The sequence below is a fragment of the Condylura cristata genome, unplaced genomic scaffold (genome assembly GCF_000260355.1).
Source record: "Condylura cristata isolate star-nosed mole 26May11 unplaced genomic scaffold, ConCri1.0 scaffold00005, whole genome shotgun sequence".
NCBI classification, from domain to species: domain Eukaryota; kingdom Metazoa; phylum Chordata; class Mammalia; order Eulipotyphla; family Talpidae; genus Condylura; species Condylura cristata.
This window is the reverse complement of record NW_004567106.1, coordinates 8,396,224-8,415,319: the sequence shown is the minus strand read 5'-3', so window position 1 is coordinate 8,415,319 and position 19,096 is coordinate 8,396,224. Positions and strand designations below refer to the sequence as shown.

General features: G+C 34.1%; 1 protein-coding gene across 1 annotated transcript in view; it reads right to left on the bottom strand.

Annotated features, from left to right (window-relative positions):
• Positions 1–19,096, bottom strand: part of AKAP9 (A kinase (PRKA) anchor protein 9) — a 126,290-nt gene that overhangs the window by 47,868 nt on the left and 59,326 nt on the right. Inside the window, exons 19-22 of the mRNA XM_012720920.1 lie at positions 18,026–18,166; positions 17,428–17,531; positions 14,940–15,145; positions 9,085–9,317 (exon numbers count right to left, since the gene is read on the bottom strand). Coding sequence (XP_012576374.1) covers positions 9,085–9,317; positions 14,940–15,145; positions 17,428–17,531; positions 18,026–18,166 — 684 coding nt within the window. The remainder of the gene's footprint in view (positions 1–9,084; positions 9,318–14,939; positions 15,146–17,427; positions 17,532–18,025; positions 18,167–19,096) is intronic.

Genomic DNA, 19,096 nt, shown 5'->3' with positions numbered 1-19,096 from the left:
ATTCCTAATAGCAATATACCTATAATGCCAAATTACATGAATCATAAAAACTTCATATTCAGTTATTTTCAAGTAAGTTAGGACACTTATTACATTAAAAATATGTGTAAGGCATCAACAGTCTCTTAGTTCAATACGAAAGTTTCAGGGGAGGTAACTAAGCTATTCTGAAAGCCATTTATCAGCTAGCTAAATATTAGCTAGTACATTGTAGTTAAAGCCATGAAAGTCATAAAGAAGTGCTAAATAACTTGCAGTGAGTTATTAAACAATTTGTAGTGAGTCATTTACAACACATTTTAGAGCCAAATGAACTTGAAATACTATGTTAAGTATCCCTAACAATATTTATAAAAGATATTTCACATAAAAAGCTAAAAAAGGTATTTCCTCACATGATGATAGGCATATAAAACCACTGAAAATAAGCCCTTTAGAGAATTAACAAGAAAATTGAAAATTAGAATATAGGTTTCCTTTTTCCCAGTCTGAAATTATAGCCATATGATTTTAAACAATTCTTAGTTGGCTCCATAATAATTCACTTAACTGTTTTAGGTATCACAATGTCTATTCAAATATAATCATATCATTTCTAGTGAGGATTGACATGAGAAATATAAAAACAACACTCTTAAAAGACAAACTGGATTTTTAAAAATAGCTTGTTTGGCATGGGAGAACTCAGTATTACCTTGTTCTGCTTTCTAGTATTAAAAACATAGCTAAATTGAGGCTCTTAGGCCAAATTCAGGACCTTCAATACATCCAAACTGAATGACTAGTTACATATCAAACAACAGATTCTATTCCAATTCCTTAAATAAACATTTAAAGTTCGTTTCTCTTTTTACATAGTTTTCGAAACTAAATGTCTAAAAAACTAAAAGTATATATTAAAGGTACTAAAAAAAAATAAATTTCTTATACTTACTGAATAAGGTGGGGCTGGAAGTGAGATTTTAGAAATAAGTTTTAATATGTGCCCATTTCTTTCATGAAGAAAATGAAAAATAGAAGTATTAACAATAACTGAGTTACTTTCATCCAAATGTTCACATAAAGGAAAAGGATAGGGTAAAGGCACACGAGATTCAACCTCATAAATGTCTTCATCTTGGTCTTCCAACCAAGAACCATTGAGTTTGACAGTTGCCAGGTAAGTCCTATAAGAATCCATCCTAGAAATCAAAGCTGCCAATTTTCCTCATTTAGTAGTTCTCCTCTATATTAAAAATTCTATTTAGCTTATAAAGATGTACCATAGAATAAAAGTTTCTTTCTAGTACTACTACGTAAACATCATAGAATCCATACAACTGAAAAACAAAAGAAAAAGCCCTACAAATCTAAAAACAAAACAAAACAAAAAAACCCTAGATATAGTCTTCATTAAAAATACACACACAAAAAAATAAGTAAAAGCAAGCAAAACACCTTTTTAACTAAAATAACTAAATCCTTAAAGAAATGGAAGAAGGAAAATATAAATATCTAAATGAGCTGAGAATAAAACTACTTTTAGTATCAAATCTGTGCCGAAAACAAGGAAGTCTTCCAAGTAGAACCTTGGCAGTGAAGGTCAAGTTTTAAATCTCCATAGTAGCAGTCTCCAGAAATATAGTTGCAACATTATTTCCCTTGTTCTTGCTGCTGGACTCAAAAGTAAAAGCTCCTCCGAACTGAGCTATTCAAACAGGCTCTGAAACTGAGCCAGAATCTAGTCAGTGTCCCCTGAGGGAAAGGTCAGAACAGAGGGTGTGGTTTAATGTCTTTACCTATAGGTACAGTGACAGGTGGAATGTGAATTAATACACCCACAAAAAAGCCTGCCTAACAGGCTTCAAAGGGTGTTTAGACAAGTCTACAATGCTTCTTAGATAATCCAGTGTTTTTCAATCCATTACAATTTTTAGTTTATAATTTTGAAATCAAGTGGATTTGTGTCTTCAACACCAGTTAGTTCTGCAAGTATATTAAATATTCTTAATTATTTCTTGAAAACTGAACTAGTACTTCATTTCATTTCTCTAAAAATATTCTTTCTTTTGAACAGTCACTAGAACTAAATATAATTGTAGGTATAATTATAATATTCCCACATTGAATTGTTCATAGAGTGAATTATAAGGGAAAAATATTTTAAAATCTTCAGCAATGAAAGTTCTTGTAAATAAATGAAAGGGGATGGGGGTGGTCTCTCTAGTGGGTCAAGGCATTAAGTCTCAGCACTATGAAGCTACAGGCAGCCACTGCAGCATGAGTTGGATCCAGGACCTGGGGAACTAACTCACATGGCACAGCAGACCTCTCCTGTCACACCGGCCCACTACTCCTCTCAGCAGTGTAATTCAGTCAGTCTTGTTCTGCTCCCTACTCTGTCTCACGGTGAATCTCACCCCATCCCTACACCTCTGGCCTAACCCCAACCCTTATATTCATAAATAAATAAAATAAACTCTAAAAATAAATGAAAAGGGTTTCATTTTGGTGCTTTTTCCCTGTCTAGCAATGAAATATCCAATATCCATGAAATCTTTATCTACTATGGAAAAACATACTAAAGGAAGCAGGTAATATTAGCATAAATCCATTTTTAGTCACTTTCACTACATAAAGTCCTTTTGGATGAGCCAATACTAACACACTTAACAATATGCAAATAGATTAGGGCAGAGGGAATGAGTTTTCTTCCAACAGTACACAATCTACAGGGAAATGGTTTGGGATGGGCAGCTGCCTCTTTAAACTTAGATCTAACAATAATAAATTTTTGGTTACTATGGTTTCTTTATATCAGCCCTCCAGTTAGTTTCTCAAACTATCTTAATATCTGTACTAAGAGGAAGACTAATCCTAAACTTTGGTACAACTTAATTTGGGCTACCAATAACTCAACTGCTCAGTTTTATGAACTAGTAGGAACCATGTTTAGCATATCAAATACCTGTCACTCTTTTCCTGCTCCCTCTGCAAGCTACAGTTTGTTTTGATAAACTGGTATCCAATTTCTCTTATCTGAAGTAAAAATAAAACCAGTACTCAAGAAAGCATCCTATTTATAGAACATTTAGGTCAAGCTAAGAACCAACCTACATGGAAAAACATAAAAAACAAACCTAAAAAACCCCAGAAGATTAAAATGATTTATAATGGGGCAAACAGTGCTCTCACTAACAGGAGATTAACAGATGACTTGCTAGATTAATTCATCTTCAGAAAGGTGACTCTGAGTTAAAATATTTCACATTATATTCAATTTTTCCCTATTTTGGAAGCATGTAAAACTTGGTACTACTCATGTGAAACAAAGTTTGTAAGTAAGGAGTATCCCTTGTATTTATGAACATAAATCAAGATTAAAAAATTAGCCACAGGGCCCTCCCTGGTGGCACAGCGGGTTAAAGCACAGCACTGAGAATCTAAAGCCGCTTCCGCTTGAGTTCGATCCCCACCTGCCCCGGAGGTGACCACATGGCGTGGCAGACCTCTCCTGACCCGCCCCCTGCTCCCCTCAGCAGTGTACTTCGTTGATCTGCCTGTTCTGTTCCCCGCTCTGTCTCTGGTGAAGCCTCTCGCCGCCCTTAAGCTTCTGGCCTGTACCCCAGTTCTGTATACACAAATAAATAATCTTTAAAAAAAAAATTAGCCAAAATAGAGTAAGATTACATTTTATTTTTCCATAAAAGACTTAAAACAGTAGTAAAGGTGACTGACTATATGGGCAAATAGCTCTAACTATAGTATTTACTAGCAATATATTAGATTGGTTAATATTCAGATAGACAAGGCCCTCCCTGGTAGTGCAACAGGTGGGGACGCTGTGCTGTAAATGCTTCAGTGTGAGTTCAATTCCTGCCCAGAGGTGACCCACACAGCGCAGCAGACCTCCCCTGGTCTGCCCACTGCTCCCCTCAGCAGTATACTTTGTCGATATGCCTGTTCTGCTCCCCAGCCTATCGCTGGTGAGTCCTCTCACTGCCCCTGAACTTCTGGCTTGTACCCCAGTTCTGTATGAATAAACTTCTCAAAAAAAAATTCAGGTAGGTGATTCTGAATTACAGTAATTAAAATTATACTCTATTATGTTTTTGTTTCTATGTTAGAAAGCATGTAAAACTTTGGCAATAAAATCAGTTAAAGTAAAATGAGTCAGATTTTTAGAAGGATACTCTTTTAGGACTAGTTTATTATTACCAGTTTTAGACCAGAACTTAATGTATATTTAAATACTATTAATTTGGGACACAGAGCTACATTTCTCAAATTAAACAGCTGTTATTTTAATACTGTGTCAAGTTATTTAATCTTACTTTTCCATAAACATTGCCCTTAAATTGGGATATTTCTGTTCTTTCAGATTTTATTAATTTCTCTAAATTATTTTGTAGAGGGACTAAATCCTAGACACAACAATGGCAGAACCTTTACCTAGTAAACACAATGGGGACAACAACTAGTGGCAAAGTGTGTCTCAACTGTTTGATGACAGTTTTGTCTAAAATACAATAATGAGAAAATAAGATCTTAATTTTCTTCCTGTTTTATTCTTAGGGAAAGTGTCCCTTTTTTGAGAAAACATAGAAATCTGTGCCTTCAGTTCCGTTCTTCTAATAAAAATCATTCTATATGAATAAATTCCGTATTCATTAATTTCTTCCAGGATATAAGGGAATGTCTTGGTCATTAATAATCTAATGGCTTTACATCAGAGTACCTCTAGATTCTGGAAAATGTTAATTAATGACAAGACTTCTGTTTCTTCCTGATACAAGAATCAAGAACCTGAAGCCATGCTCTCAAAGATAACATTTTGAAAAATTGCAGAGAGATTAATTGATACTATGTTAGAGAGACTAACCTTCTAGGGCCTGAGGGTAGTCTCTAAGCACTTTTCCTCATAATAATGAAAGCTATCCCAATCACTAGGAAAATGCAAAAGGGAGTCAGATTCTACAAAGCTTCCCTCTGTTCTGCATCTTCAACTTTTCCACTGTTACTCAATAGGATCTACTCCTACCTTAAAAAACAAACAAAACATACTCTCCTCAAGATCGTGCTATCCTGTTTTCTTCATTTTCTTAAAGCCTGGTTTTATGGTAGCCTGTCTGGGCAATGAGAGTAAATCTTTAAGAAATGCATTATATGACTTTGGACATACAATTGGGCAAATCACTAGACAAATCAAACATGAAGATATAGTAAACTATTGCTATGACAGATATTATAAAATCTGTCTTCTAAAGCAGACAATCCTGATACTTCATAAAGAAACTGCACTAAATTTTTTATTAAAGGCAGGGTGCACCCATGGAACCTAAGGTAGTATACAAACCTTACAACTAAGTACAGGATTAATTATATAACTCACCAAAATTATACAATGTATAAAAACCATATCACTAAAATATAACAATTAAAAAGAATAAATCTTGACTATTCAAGAATATTTACTTAGACTATGGAATCTTTTCTATGCAACTTGTCCTTCACCTCAATCACAAACTCACAATCAACTGCAATAATCCCTCTTTCCAATTTTAATGGAGGTAAAGCCTCATTGATGGAAAAGTCACATGTTCTATCTCCCCTTTGGTATGCTGGATTTCATTCTTACCTAACCCAAGAATCTAACTCCACAAAGCCTCTCTCTGTTCTGCATCTTCAACTTCTCTATTGCTCCTTAATATGAATCATTCCTACCATAACAAATAAACAAAACAGGGCTCTTCCTGGTGGCTCAACAGATTAAAGAACCACATTATGAAGCTCTCCAAAGCCACTGCAGCATGAGTTTGATACCTGGCCAGGGAGCCAACCCACATGGCGTGGCAGACCTCTCCTGACCTGCCCGCTGCTCCCCTCAGCAGTGTATTTCAGTAGATCTGACTGTTCTGCTCCCCACTCTGTCTCTGGTGAATCCTTTCACCCACCACACCTCTGGCCTGTACCCCAATTCTGTAAGCATAAATAAATAAATCTTAAAAAAAAAAAATACTCTCCTTAAGGTAGTGCTATCCTGTTTTCCTATTTTCTTCATGGACAAGTGAAGTTACTGGCTCTACTTCTTCAACTCTATGAGTTCTGAATTGTTCATCTACAAACTCAATGAATCTCTTCTTAACAAAGCCACTGACAAAAAAAAAATAGTAATAGATACTATATCTTAAGTATCCATATTTCTGTTTCTGATACTTTTGGAAAATCTCTCATTTGGTTTTTATAACACCATTCTTTTGATTTCCTTTTATCTCCCATGCTTGATCTCTGTAGACTTATCTATTTTAAGTATCTTACCTTTTTTAAACATCAACATTCTAAGACCAACACACACAAAAATTAACTCTCTAAAACCATGATTTCAAATGCCTTCAGAAGGCATGACAATTTCTGTTTTTTCCCCAAACTCTATTTGAGTAAATATTTTCACTTGATGCCCCTCCTCCATGCATTTGAAACTGAAGGTTATCTAAGTCAGAAATTATTTACTTATTTTGCATACTCTTCAGTAAATAAAGTATCTAGCAACTTGGTTGATCAAGGATTCATACCCGGTTTCCTCACCTATTCCTTATAGGCCACAGTCAGTCATACAATGTCTATCAAATTCAACTTCCTTGAGTTTTTCTAAATCACTTTCTCCTCCTTAACTTACTCATAGAGAGTTTTCACTTGAATTGTTCTAAGTGTCTTCTCTTTGTCCACCTTCAGCATCCTTCCTCACCATCTTAGTAGATCCATATCCACCTATCATACTGGTGCCTGAGAAATCTCTCTAATATACAAGGCAAAAGAGATCCACACCTTATGAAAGACATACACAAATGGCAATTATATATATGAAAAGATGCTCTACATAACATTTCAGAAAGGAAGTGCAAATTAAAACAACAGTGAGCTACCATTTTATACATATCATAGTGGTCAAAACCCAACACTGACAATATAAAATGTTGTACCCCAGCTCTGTATGCATAAATAAATAAATCTTTTTTAAAAAAGAAGCTAAAGACTGTCTGATTCCAAATAAATGACATTTTGATAAAGGTAAAACTATGGTGACAGTAAACAGATCACTAGTCGTTAGGGATTAATGGGGAGGGAAGAGATGTATAAGCAAAGCACAACAGATTTTTTAGGGCAGTGATACTACTTTGAATGATACTACAGTGGGGAAATGTAAGTCATTATATACTTGTCTAACCCACAGATTATACACCACTAGAAGTGAGCCTTAATGTAAATTATGATGATAATGACAGGTTAATGAGGGTCCAGCAACTATAACAAATGTATCACTCTGGTGCAGGATTTTCATTTTGGGGTAGATATGTGTCTGTGGGGGCAGGAGATATATACAATACTTCTGTACTTTCCACTCAATTGGCTATTAAACTAAAATTGCTCTTAAAAGTAAAGTCTGTATTTTTAGGGGCCCTCCCTGGTGGCGCAGCGGGTTAAAGCACTGCACTGAGAAGCTAAAGCCACTTCCGCATGAGTTCGATCCCTGCCTGCCCCGGAGGTGACCACACGGCGCGGCAGACCTCTCCTGACCCGCCCGCTGCTCCCCTCAGCAGTGTACTTCATCGATCTGCCTGTTCTGCTCCCCACTCTGTCTCTGGTGAAGCCTCTCACCGCCCCTGAGCCTCTGGCCTATACCCTAGTTCTGTATGCAAAAATAAATAAACCTTTAAAAAAAAATAAAGTCTGTATTTTTAAATTCACAAATTTGATATAATTATCTTCTTGTCAAAAGAACTTCAGTAACTCTTCACATCTTTCAGCATAAAGTTAAAACTCCTATCTTAGCCCACAGGATTTTGACATCTAACCATTACCCATTCCACTTTGTTCAGCTCCAATCAGTTTCCTACATTCTATCCTGGGTATTTACAATACAAATTATCACTGCCCTTATACATATCATGCTGTTTTACACTAATATGCTATATCTTCTGCCACAAATTCTTTTTGACATACCTACTTTGTTCTATTTGTCTTTTAAGTCCTTGCTTACAATTTTCTCGTTACGTTATAAAATTACTTAATAAGTTATTTAAATTACTCCACTAACACTCTTCTTATAATGTCATCAATAATCCCCTTCCTCCAAAGTCTGTAATATTCATGACTGATCAGGGAGTGACTCATTCATTTCATTTTCAAAGGGCAGAACAAGTGGCAGTAAAGAGCGTGGACTCTGAAGCAAGATTACTTGGGATTATTATCTAAAGATTATGAGTACAAGTATTTCATTTGAAAATATATTGTTTGAATAATGTCTCCTTTGTTGAATGCCAATAATGTTACCAAGAGGAAAAACAAATATATTGATAATGCTGTTAACTAAGTAATAGTTAACAAATTATTTCAATGGTCACTAATCAAGAGATGATGAAAGAAATGGTCTAGTCACTAGCAGACTCTAAAAGTAAGTGAATCTGGTTTTAAAACACAAAATATACCCCATATAGAAAATGATTTCTAAGAGAGAAAAAAGCAACATTAATGAAAGCCAGACATTAGAAATAACAAAACATTCTTTCAACTTTCCACTACTTCTTGAAATACATATAGATGTAGGATATTCTGAATAAAGATATTCTGAATAAAGATATATCAATGAAAGTGTTAATAATAACAGCTTTATAAGTTAATAAAAGTGAAGCACAATCTTGATTATACAAGTTATGAGTCTACAGTTGCTTGAAGCTAAACATTTTTCAATACATAAGGTTGTTTTATTTCTTTTAAAGCACTGCAGATAGTGGGCCCTCCCTGGTGGCACAACAGGTTAAAGCACAGCACTATGAACCTACTGCAGTTACTGAAGTACGAGTTTGATCCTCGGCCAGGGGACGATCCACATGGCGTGACAGACCTCTCCTGACCCGATCACTGCTCCCCTCAGCAGTGTATTTCGGCCTATCTGTCATTCTTGTCTCTTGTGAATCCCCTCACCAACCCCCAACTCCGGCTTGTACCCCAGTTCTAGGTGTATAAATAAACAAAAATGTTTAAAAAGAAAGAAACAAACAAAACCTAATTCACACTAAGTACATATTAGTAATACAAGGAGATTACCTGGCTATTAGTTTCACTTATGGCTTCTAGGAGTTTTTCAACTGCTGCTTGTAACCGAGAACTGATATTCAGCATAAGTTCTTCATTTTCAGGGTCTATTTCACTTCCAGCAAAACCACTCCTCACAAGCCGTTGTGACAGTTCTGTTCCTTCTTCTGCTACTTTTGACCACATGCTACTATCATTTCTTGGCATGTCACTTCCAGAATAAGAGGATATAGAGTCGTCTGTAACTAGAATAATAGTATTATAAGGGAAAAATCAAGTACATCTAATAATTACAGTAAGTATTTACAAATCAAATCAAAAGTTGTAATAATGAAACTATAGAATCTTTTGGTAACAACACTGCAACAACAACAAAATGGCAAACACAGAATATAATATCTGATAAGCAGGTGCAAGAATGAGAGGATAATGCTAAGTCAATTGGCTTTGCAGAAATTAATGTCTGGGCTGTTTGACATTTTCTTCTTCAAGAACAGATATTTACTAAGTGCCCAATATACAGGGTTTACTTAGGACTGGAGACACAGAGCTGGCAAGATCTGGTCCCTATCATCGAGGGCACTATATACAATGCAATCAGCAAATGTTCATAAACAACTGTATGAAAAGAAAGTAAAAATAAAAACAAAAGACAAACATTGTGCTATGGTATGTTCCAGGTATAAAGAAAGACAGAAAAAGAGCATTATTGTGTCTAGAGTATATCACTTGATGTTTGGGCATTACATTACAGGGGGCAGCATTACCAGCACTGGCTACACAATAAAAAAGGAATTAAAATCACTCGGCAGCTTACTACTTTTGTAAGGGATTAACAGGGAGGAGGTTAGACTGATGAACAGTTCTAAATTTAACTATGGGCTCATGGATCCAGATTATTCTTATTTCTTATATAAAGGAAATTGAGTTTTTATGGGCATAAGAAAGGCTTGGAAGTATCTTCTCTAAACTGAAATAAAAACATAGGCCATGTATCACTGACCTGAAACACAGTACTCAGCAATGGCAGCATACTACAACTCAACAGTGGAAATTTCCTGGAGAAGAATTATCTATTTTTTATTATATGTAGTATATATTTCTTAACAGTAATTACATAAAGTTCACAAAAGCAGAGAAAATTTTAATTTTCAAAATATAGTGAATTGATACAATCACTTAGGAGAAAAGCGCTACGGATTAAAGTATCTTGCTAAAGTAGCTGTGTCAGGCCTCCCTCATGTCACAGGGATTAAAGTCTCAGCACTAATAAGCAATCACCAGCCACTGGGCATGAGTTTGATTCCTGCCCAGGTAAGTGAACCACATAGTGCAGCAGACCTTTCCTGTCTTGCCTGCCGTTCCCCACACCAGTGTATTTCAGTGGATCCACCTGTCCTACCCCCTACTCTGTCTCTAGGGAATTCTCTCATCCCCCATACCTCAGCCTACACCCAGTTCTTGTATGTATAAAAAAAGTAAAGCTTTAAAAAAATAAAGTAGCTGTACATAGGTCTCTCAATCTCATGTAATAATGACATCAGAAGTAGTTTCAGACACAAGATCTGTATCCAACACAATTTAGTATTCACTAAATACCTCCTCTATACAAGTTATACTGGCTGAATAACCCAACCCTGAATTGTAGGGAATAATTTTAAATGTGTGCTATTACATAGGTTTATAAAATTCTTAGTATAGCCTTCCCTGGTGGCGCAGCGGGTTAAAGCACAGCACTAAGAAGCTAAAGCCACTTCTGCATGAGTTCGATTCCCGCCTGTCCCGGAGGTGACCACATGGTGTGGCAGACCTCTCTGACCCGCCCGCTGCTCCCCTCAGCAGTGTACTCCGTTGATCTGTCTGTTCTGCTCCCCACTCTATCTCTGGTGAAGCCTCTCGCTGCCCCTAAGCCTCTGGCCTGTACCCCAGTTCTGTATGTACAAATAAATAAATCTTCAAAAACAAAATTCTTAAGGGCCCTCCTTGGTGGCGCAGCGGGTTAAAGCACAGCACTGAGAATCTAAAGCCGCTTCCACATGAGTTCGATTCCCGCCTGCCCCGGAGGTGACCACATGGCGTGGCAGACCTCTCCTGGCCCGCCCGCTGCTCCCCTCAGCAGTGTACTTCATTGATCTGCCTGTTCTGTTCCCCACTCTGTCTCTGGTGAAGCCTCTCACCACCCCTGAGCCTCTGGCCTGTACCCCAGTTCTGTATGCACAATAAATAAATCTTTAAAAAAAAAATTCTTAGTATAACAGTTTAATTTAAATGTAATAGAAAATATAATTTTCACTGTATTTTTATCCCCAAAATTACAAAAAACTTAACTTGACCAGTATTTACTTATATTATTGTATGTATTCAAAATTGAATGTCTTCATAAAAAGGATTAATACTCATCAGTTCAAAAACATTTTGCAATTCAAAATGAATTCAGATGAAGTACAGTATAACAAATACAACAAATTCACTAAATAAAATAGTCTAGAAAAAATGAAATTTTGAAGAAGTTATGGAAGAAATATTAACATTTCATAATTGTGTTTTAAAAAGCTGAAGATAACCTATATTATACATGCATCTTTATCTGAGAAAGTAATTCTGTCTTTCTGTACTGTGATGATTCAATAATAGAATACTTGTGATTGGAAGCCATGAGCTGAATCTTATTTGCTGCAGTTGTTTCTTAGGGACAGTGTGAGGTTGTAAGAAACCATGCTGGATTAATAATCAGAAGATCATTTATTCTTGTTCTGGCTTGCTGTAAACAAAATTTCTTTGTTTATAGGCATTAATGGATAATGAGAATGTCCAGTGAAATTCTTGTGAAACTAATAGATACAGAAAATTTGACAAATCTGAGGAAAAATAGTCTAATATGATAGGAAGTCAAGGCTTTATAGGGTGAAACTACATGGAGAAGCGAGGATGAGGTAAGAGAGAGAGCTGAAAGAAGGTAGTAAGAAAGCAGACTGGATCCAAGTTGTAAATGTTCTTACAAGTTTATAGGAACACTGGAGGTTTTGTTACAAATAACAGGGAGGTAAATAATTTTTTGAGTATGAAGAGAAAATCAACTCTGTGAATCACAAGACAAATTGTAGACTCATTAAAAGGGTACTTCAATTGCCTTAGTAAATAGTGTTGAACATATAAGATGTATGGGATCGAGACTAAGATTCACCATGTTAATTTCATATAGATGGCAATAAACTGCTTAGATTAAAGAGGGTGTGTAACATGACAGCACATTTCCTACAACAAATGCCCTCTGAAGATCTCTAAGGTTCCAACTGGAAACCATTTACTCTAGTCTGATTCTTGAACTTGACATGAGTAAAGTGAACTGAAGTCCTAGTGAACAAAGAAATTTTGTTTATAGCAAGCCAGAACAAGAATAAACGATCTTCTGATTATTAATCCAGCATGGTTTCTTACAACCTCACACTGTCCCTAAGAAACAACTGCAGCAAATAAGATTCAGTTCATGGCTTCCAATCACAAGTATTCTATTATTGAATCATCACAGTACAGTCCTACAGGAAATATTTTCTGAAAGCCTCTATAGGAACTCATTTTTTTTTTTAACTAGTCCAATATCCACTCAAGTTCAAATCATTTCACAGTGTCTCAAAATTTCCTTTCAGTTTCATAAGCTAAGTTACTCATGAGGAAGCAAACATTAGCAAATCAATTACCTCATTTTTTTAGAGAGTTAACAAGTTCATACATGTTTAATATCTAAGCATGTTCAGACTTGAAGGCTGAAAATAGATTATAAGTGCTACTACCAACAACAGTCACATATGAAAACAGAGAAGCAAAAACTGTTTCATAATCGGATTTACTGGACTTCTTGTTATATTAAATATATAAAATACATTTTTAAACATTTATCATTTTAAAATATATTTTAAGAGTTTTAGTTTTTTGATAAAGCCTTCATTAAAATTCAGGAAAAAAGTAACATATAGAACATATTTTAAAACCAGCTTTTTCTCCCAAGTATATAAGAAAATTCGGTTTAAAATTATAATTTTATTAATTCATATTTCCCTCCAGATACAAAACAGATCACCAGTCCCCAAATAATAGTGTCATCAGAATTTCATTAGTAAGACTAGCAGAATATTGCCAAACACAAACACATTCAAAACCAAATAAATAAAAGGAAAATGACATTATAACCAATGATGCTAATTCCACCAAAATTTTTATCTCCGTTATATTATTCTGTATACTGTATTAACTTTTCAGTGTCAAGGGAAAAAAAAGGTTCAACTGATTAAAAGCAAAATGGCTTGAAGTAAAATTTTAAATAATGTGATTTTATCTTGCCTTGTATTGGAATTTCAACGCCTCCCTCATTAGACTCTGAATTGCTATAAAGCAGAGAGAGTAAAGAAATTGTTCAATAAATGTTTATGGAACCAAACTAAAACTGCTTACAATTGAAAAGGTATCATATCATTGGATATCCTAAAATGGGACACAGACATCTCTAATACACACTAGAAAATGCTGTAGTTGAATACTTCACCAACCAACCAAAGAACTGCTAACAATAAAAAGAAACACAATATGTTTTTGTAATTTATATAACAATCTCCAGAATATAAGAGTTAATATGGTTGAGGGCTTAGGAGGATAGTAAAATACAACCATGTGGTTAAGTAAAACTGACTTATGAAATAATTGCTTTTTTAAAAAAGCAAAGTATAATAAAGGTTTTACAGTGACACTAAGAAAATATTACCCAATTCTTTTCTAAACACCTAGATTATCATATGAAGAAAAAAAAATAGCATTTGCTATAATAGTGAAGCTGAATTGAAAAATATTTCTACAAAATTTAAGATAAATTTAGAAGGAAATTTTAAAGTGTATATTTATTTCACTACAAGCAGTTTATTAAAAATTATCTTTCAGTTGGACTGTTTTTACAATTATTTTATTTAAAATTCCAAATTAAGATTTTCTTGCACTTAGAAATATACCACTGGCCTAACTGCAATTAGGAAAACCTTCTGTAAATAGAGTAATTTCTTTTCACTTGTCCACATTAAACTCAGCAAACAGAAGGTGCACAAAAAAACACATAAACTGGCATTTGAAAACAGCTCTAATTGGGAAAGAAGTATCTGGCAATAGAGTGTTTCAATCTTCTAATATAAAATTCCAGACATTACCTTTCTCAGTCTGACAAAAACTTTCCCCCTTTTTGATTTCCTGATTCCCTCTTTAACAAGGAACAAGAAATTGAATTAAACAAGAGACTGAAAGTCAACAATGTGAAAGCAAGAAATTCAAAGGTGAGCTCAGCCCACACAATTGGGAGACATTTAGGAAGATGGCTAAGTCAAGTCCAGATGTACTCTCTACATCCACATACATTCTGTCATACTTCAAACGGCTTTTCCAAATGGAAGAAAGGGCCTAGAGGACAGTCCAAAGACCGAATCTCAGGTTTCTTATAAAGACTTTCTTCTAACTACCTGAACAATATGTGAAATGGATGTCTAACTCGTGTGTTTTATTTCTAACCTTTCCTTAATTTATAGATAATTTCAAGGTGTTGTCCAGAACTCATAGATATTGGGAAGAGAACTGAGTGGTGGTGTAAATTTTTCATTTACTGATGATTTATATAGCACAATAGTAACTGAGAATATATGATGACAACGCTCAGATATCCACCTGGCAAGTGCTATATAATAATGGTTTGAGAGTAGTGCTTTTGACAATCTTTAAATTAGAAAATACTTTTATAATCTTTCCTGTATTTTCAATATATAGAAAAGTGGCATGAACTCAACAAGATTAACTAAAGAAAATCAAAATAGTTCAACAATATATAAAACTATTACCTGCTGTGTGTTCCTCACGGACACATGACTTAAGAGGTACCTCTGCTTCTGACCTCCAAATCAAACTGACAGATGACTGGCCCTTATTGGATCTATCAAGAATACCAAGGACATGGCGACCAATTGTTTCTTCAACCGCTGCTGTTGTCTTTACAACTTCCAAGAGGATTTTCAGGAGTCTATTATTAGCTTTCTGGAGTGCATACCTGTATAGATAAAGAAACATTTATTACAATTCTTAGTGTCTTAAAAGTGAACACTTTGTTATATCCCACTAAAAAATGCACTACAAATTTGACTCAAATAAAATATGTGATCTTCTCTATCAAAACAATATACACTAGCACCTACAATGAAGTGCCTTTTGTTTCTGATGTATAGTTATATTATAAAATTTATTTTCTTCTAAAAATTTTGGTCAATCAGTGAACTATAACATTTTAAAACGTGTACCCCTTAACTGACCTAAAAGAAATCACATAAGTAAAGTTTTAAGCTAGTATAGTTTCCTGATTAGAAGAAATTATAAAGATATGTGAAAAGTTGTTTTTAAAAGTGTAGAATGGTGGAGGACTAAGGATGCCCTGGTGGTAGGAATGGAATGTAACATACACCTAAAGAGGTAGGACTCTATTTCTGAACCATATTACCTTAATAAAACAAAATCATTAAAAAATGAAGGGTAGTACAGATTAAATTACAAAAATAGGCAGACACCTGTTGTGTAATTTCACTATCTGCCAATACCAGAAAGAGTGTCAGAGGCTGTTTTTTAATGTGTTTGCTCCATAGACAGAAATCCCTTAAATTGTATATGACACACACATTTTAGTCAGTAAATGAAGAATCTATTTTCAACAATACAGTGGTGCATACCTCTTTATAAAAATTAAGAATATATTGCTAACCACCTACCAAAATATCTTAGCACTTAGAGATAATCACTGGTAAAACTTTAATGCCTATCCTGTTTAGACTTTCCCAATCCCTTAGTCTTTCTCAGAACACATAAAATTTAAAAACAAACATGGCATTATACTGCACAAAATGTTTTTGTACGCTGCTTATTTAACAAAAACATCTTTCAATGTCAAGAAATATATTTCCATAAGTGGTGACCGGAAGATTATGTTGTTAATATTCTGAATTATTAAACAGCTCTCTTATATAACAGCTTAATTCAATAAAGGTATTACAGTAGGAATTTTTTAAATCTAATATATGTAAACAAAGTAAGAGAAATTTTCATCATAAAGGTCCATTGATTTAAGAGAGTTTTCTCAACTTCACATTGTGGGAGTCACCGACAATCGGGTTAAAGGATATCTATCTTCCCAGGCACATGACATAATTATTTTAAGACAAGGTAATAAATGGAGTTCTCTTTCAGGACTTGTCAAGTGAAAGAGTTCTATTTTTGCACTTAGATCAAGTTCTCTGCTTAAGTAAAGATATTAAAAATAAAACTATAGTTAATTTAATTTAGTCAGTAGGAAGTAAGTCAAAAGTTTTTACTTTTCATGAGGTATTTTAAGGCCAAAACACCCCAGGACTAGAATAATTGGAATTTATTTCTATGTAAAAAAATTATTAAAATTAATACAAAGGTAAAAAGAAATATGAATATTCAATTATTAGCACTCACTATAAAAATTCCTAAAAATAAACACTATGTAATTTAAAAAAAATACCAATTTGAAATAAATAATATAAAATAAACACACTGTTTATTTTATATTGCTGTGGTAACTCTAAATTTCATACACTGTCTTTCTTGTTTGAGTTCCATACTGATTGTGTTCCATACTGATGATCCAATGGGGAAGCCAAAATCTTAGGGGCCAAATTCCTCCATGCAAGCTGAGGAAGGAGGTTAGGAGGACACAGAGGGTTGACAGTCACAGAAATTGGAAAAGGAGGAAATTAAGTTAGTAGATATTAGTTTTAATGTAAGGTTAAAGAAATTATTTTCATTTGAACAAAGCAAGTATTAAAATATGTGCTTAAAATCCTAGTATTAATGTGGGGTAACTATTTTCATTTAAAGCTTAACATTTTTTATATTAACTTCTACAATATCAGATTAAGGGGAAATTTTGTTAACATTAGAGCATTAATTTATGCCTTAATAAAACCAGAATGTGGATTAAAAGTTCTCACCTGTTATGCAGTAAATGAAAAGAGATAGATATACAACTGCATGTGAGCAGAATATAACTAATCAAGGAATTTTCAATAACAAAATACCTTTTCCATTTACTGAGTTAAATACATGATCAATATCAAACCAAAATTATTTTAGAAAGAAAAGATTTTTTAAAAAGTTTGTCTATTTAATGACTGAAATTTAGTAATTCTTTACATACACAGTATGACGTACTAATAAAATAACAGTATTAGTTTAAAAATAAGGACAAATAAAAACTCTAACATTAAAACAACTATTTTAAATTCACTTTCCACTGAAAAAACACACATTCTTGTATACCTTTCATTGGAGAGAAGATCAGGAGCAACATCATCAGGTTTTCTATCCAATTCCTTTTCTTTCAGGATCTGTTCTTCAACTTCCCCTTGATTTTCATTTTCATTCTGTTTAAGTTGGTGCAAAGGTAGATAGGACAAAACAGAAAGAAAACCTGTCATCTTGGAAATAGCATATCATTCTTTTATATTGTTAAAAAGCACAATGGGAACCTTTGTGTACAAAACAGAGATACTTTTGAAAAACCTATTTAATTATATTTTATTAAGAGATTAGCACTATCAAAAAGTGTGCACATATGAAAATAATTTTCACGAGTTCAAGCTAACACATGCTATCGAGTGACAGTAAGATGTTAGCTTGCTCCTTGGTGAAATAACAGTTGCTGCTATGGCAATGTCCAATTCCAATGTCCAATGTTCACTAATTACCGTAAGTAGAATGTATAAGGCATTTGACTCCACCTACCTTACATGTAAGCAATCATAAATATGTTAGGCTGAAAACCTATAAAAAATAAATTTCACACCACCAACACAGACAAACAGATCCTACTGCATTGTTGATCCATTACTCCTAAGTGGGCCAAAGTCCATACTACCTGTGTTTGCGTACTGCTGTTGCGCAGCTCACAACACAGCTTCTCTCTTCCAGCTACAGACAGCTGCTTTAATGCTTCCAGTTCCTCTAAAAGCACCCTCTCTCTCTCTGAAACCAGGTTTTCATTATCTATTGAGGATCTCTAAATAAGAAAAAAGGTCATGAGAGAATATTGTTTGCGACAGAAGAAAAAGCAGAAATATTAAGCAGATTTCTTTTAACCTCCTTGGAACCAGCAGGTCCTGGTTCTACCTATGCTCCAATCCCATGATTAGGGGTTAAAAGTATATATAAAGTTCAATGCAAAACCTTAAACTTAACATAAGCTAGTTAAGCTTAAATATTCAGGAATTTGTACAGCTCAATTAATATTATATTGATATGTTCATTTTGCATTGAAAATTCAGAAGTCTAAATTCACAAAATGCAATGAAGAAAAGCAAAATTAATTTTCCCAAATGATACGCTTTATTTTCAAACTCTCAAATTTCCCAGCATTCAAAATTTGAAAAAACATTATTTCAAGAGTTCAGTTTCTTATACCTCTTTTTAGCTTAAATTTTCAAACTGAATTAAATTTGTTTTCAAAAGAACTTTTACATATTTATTGCTTTTCTGCAATGATTTTGTAAGTATATGATATACAGCAGTTGATAAGACTCCAGCTCCCAAATAATAAAGATAAGTGAATTTAGTCAGGAAAAGGATAAAAATGTTAAGTAAATTTGATTTCTCAAATCAAGAAGAGATGTTTCTCTGTAGAAAAGTCCAGAAACATACTACTTCAGATTCCCAATCTTGATTAAAAGATAGATTAAAGGTAGATACAGGAAACCTTGGAGATGCTACTTGGTAGATTCATATTTAATATAAATGAATATAAGAAAGCTGAGTATCAACTGTACATCAGCATAATTACTTTCCAAAATTGTGAAGATGATTTGCCAAATATCAATAGAATGATTTACAGTAGAAACTTATGGCCACTGTTCCAGTGCCTACAAAGGCACTTAATAAACTGGTAGAGTGGAAATGCACTCTAAGGTTGATTTAAGTGTCCCTAACAAGATCT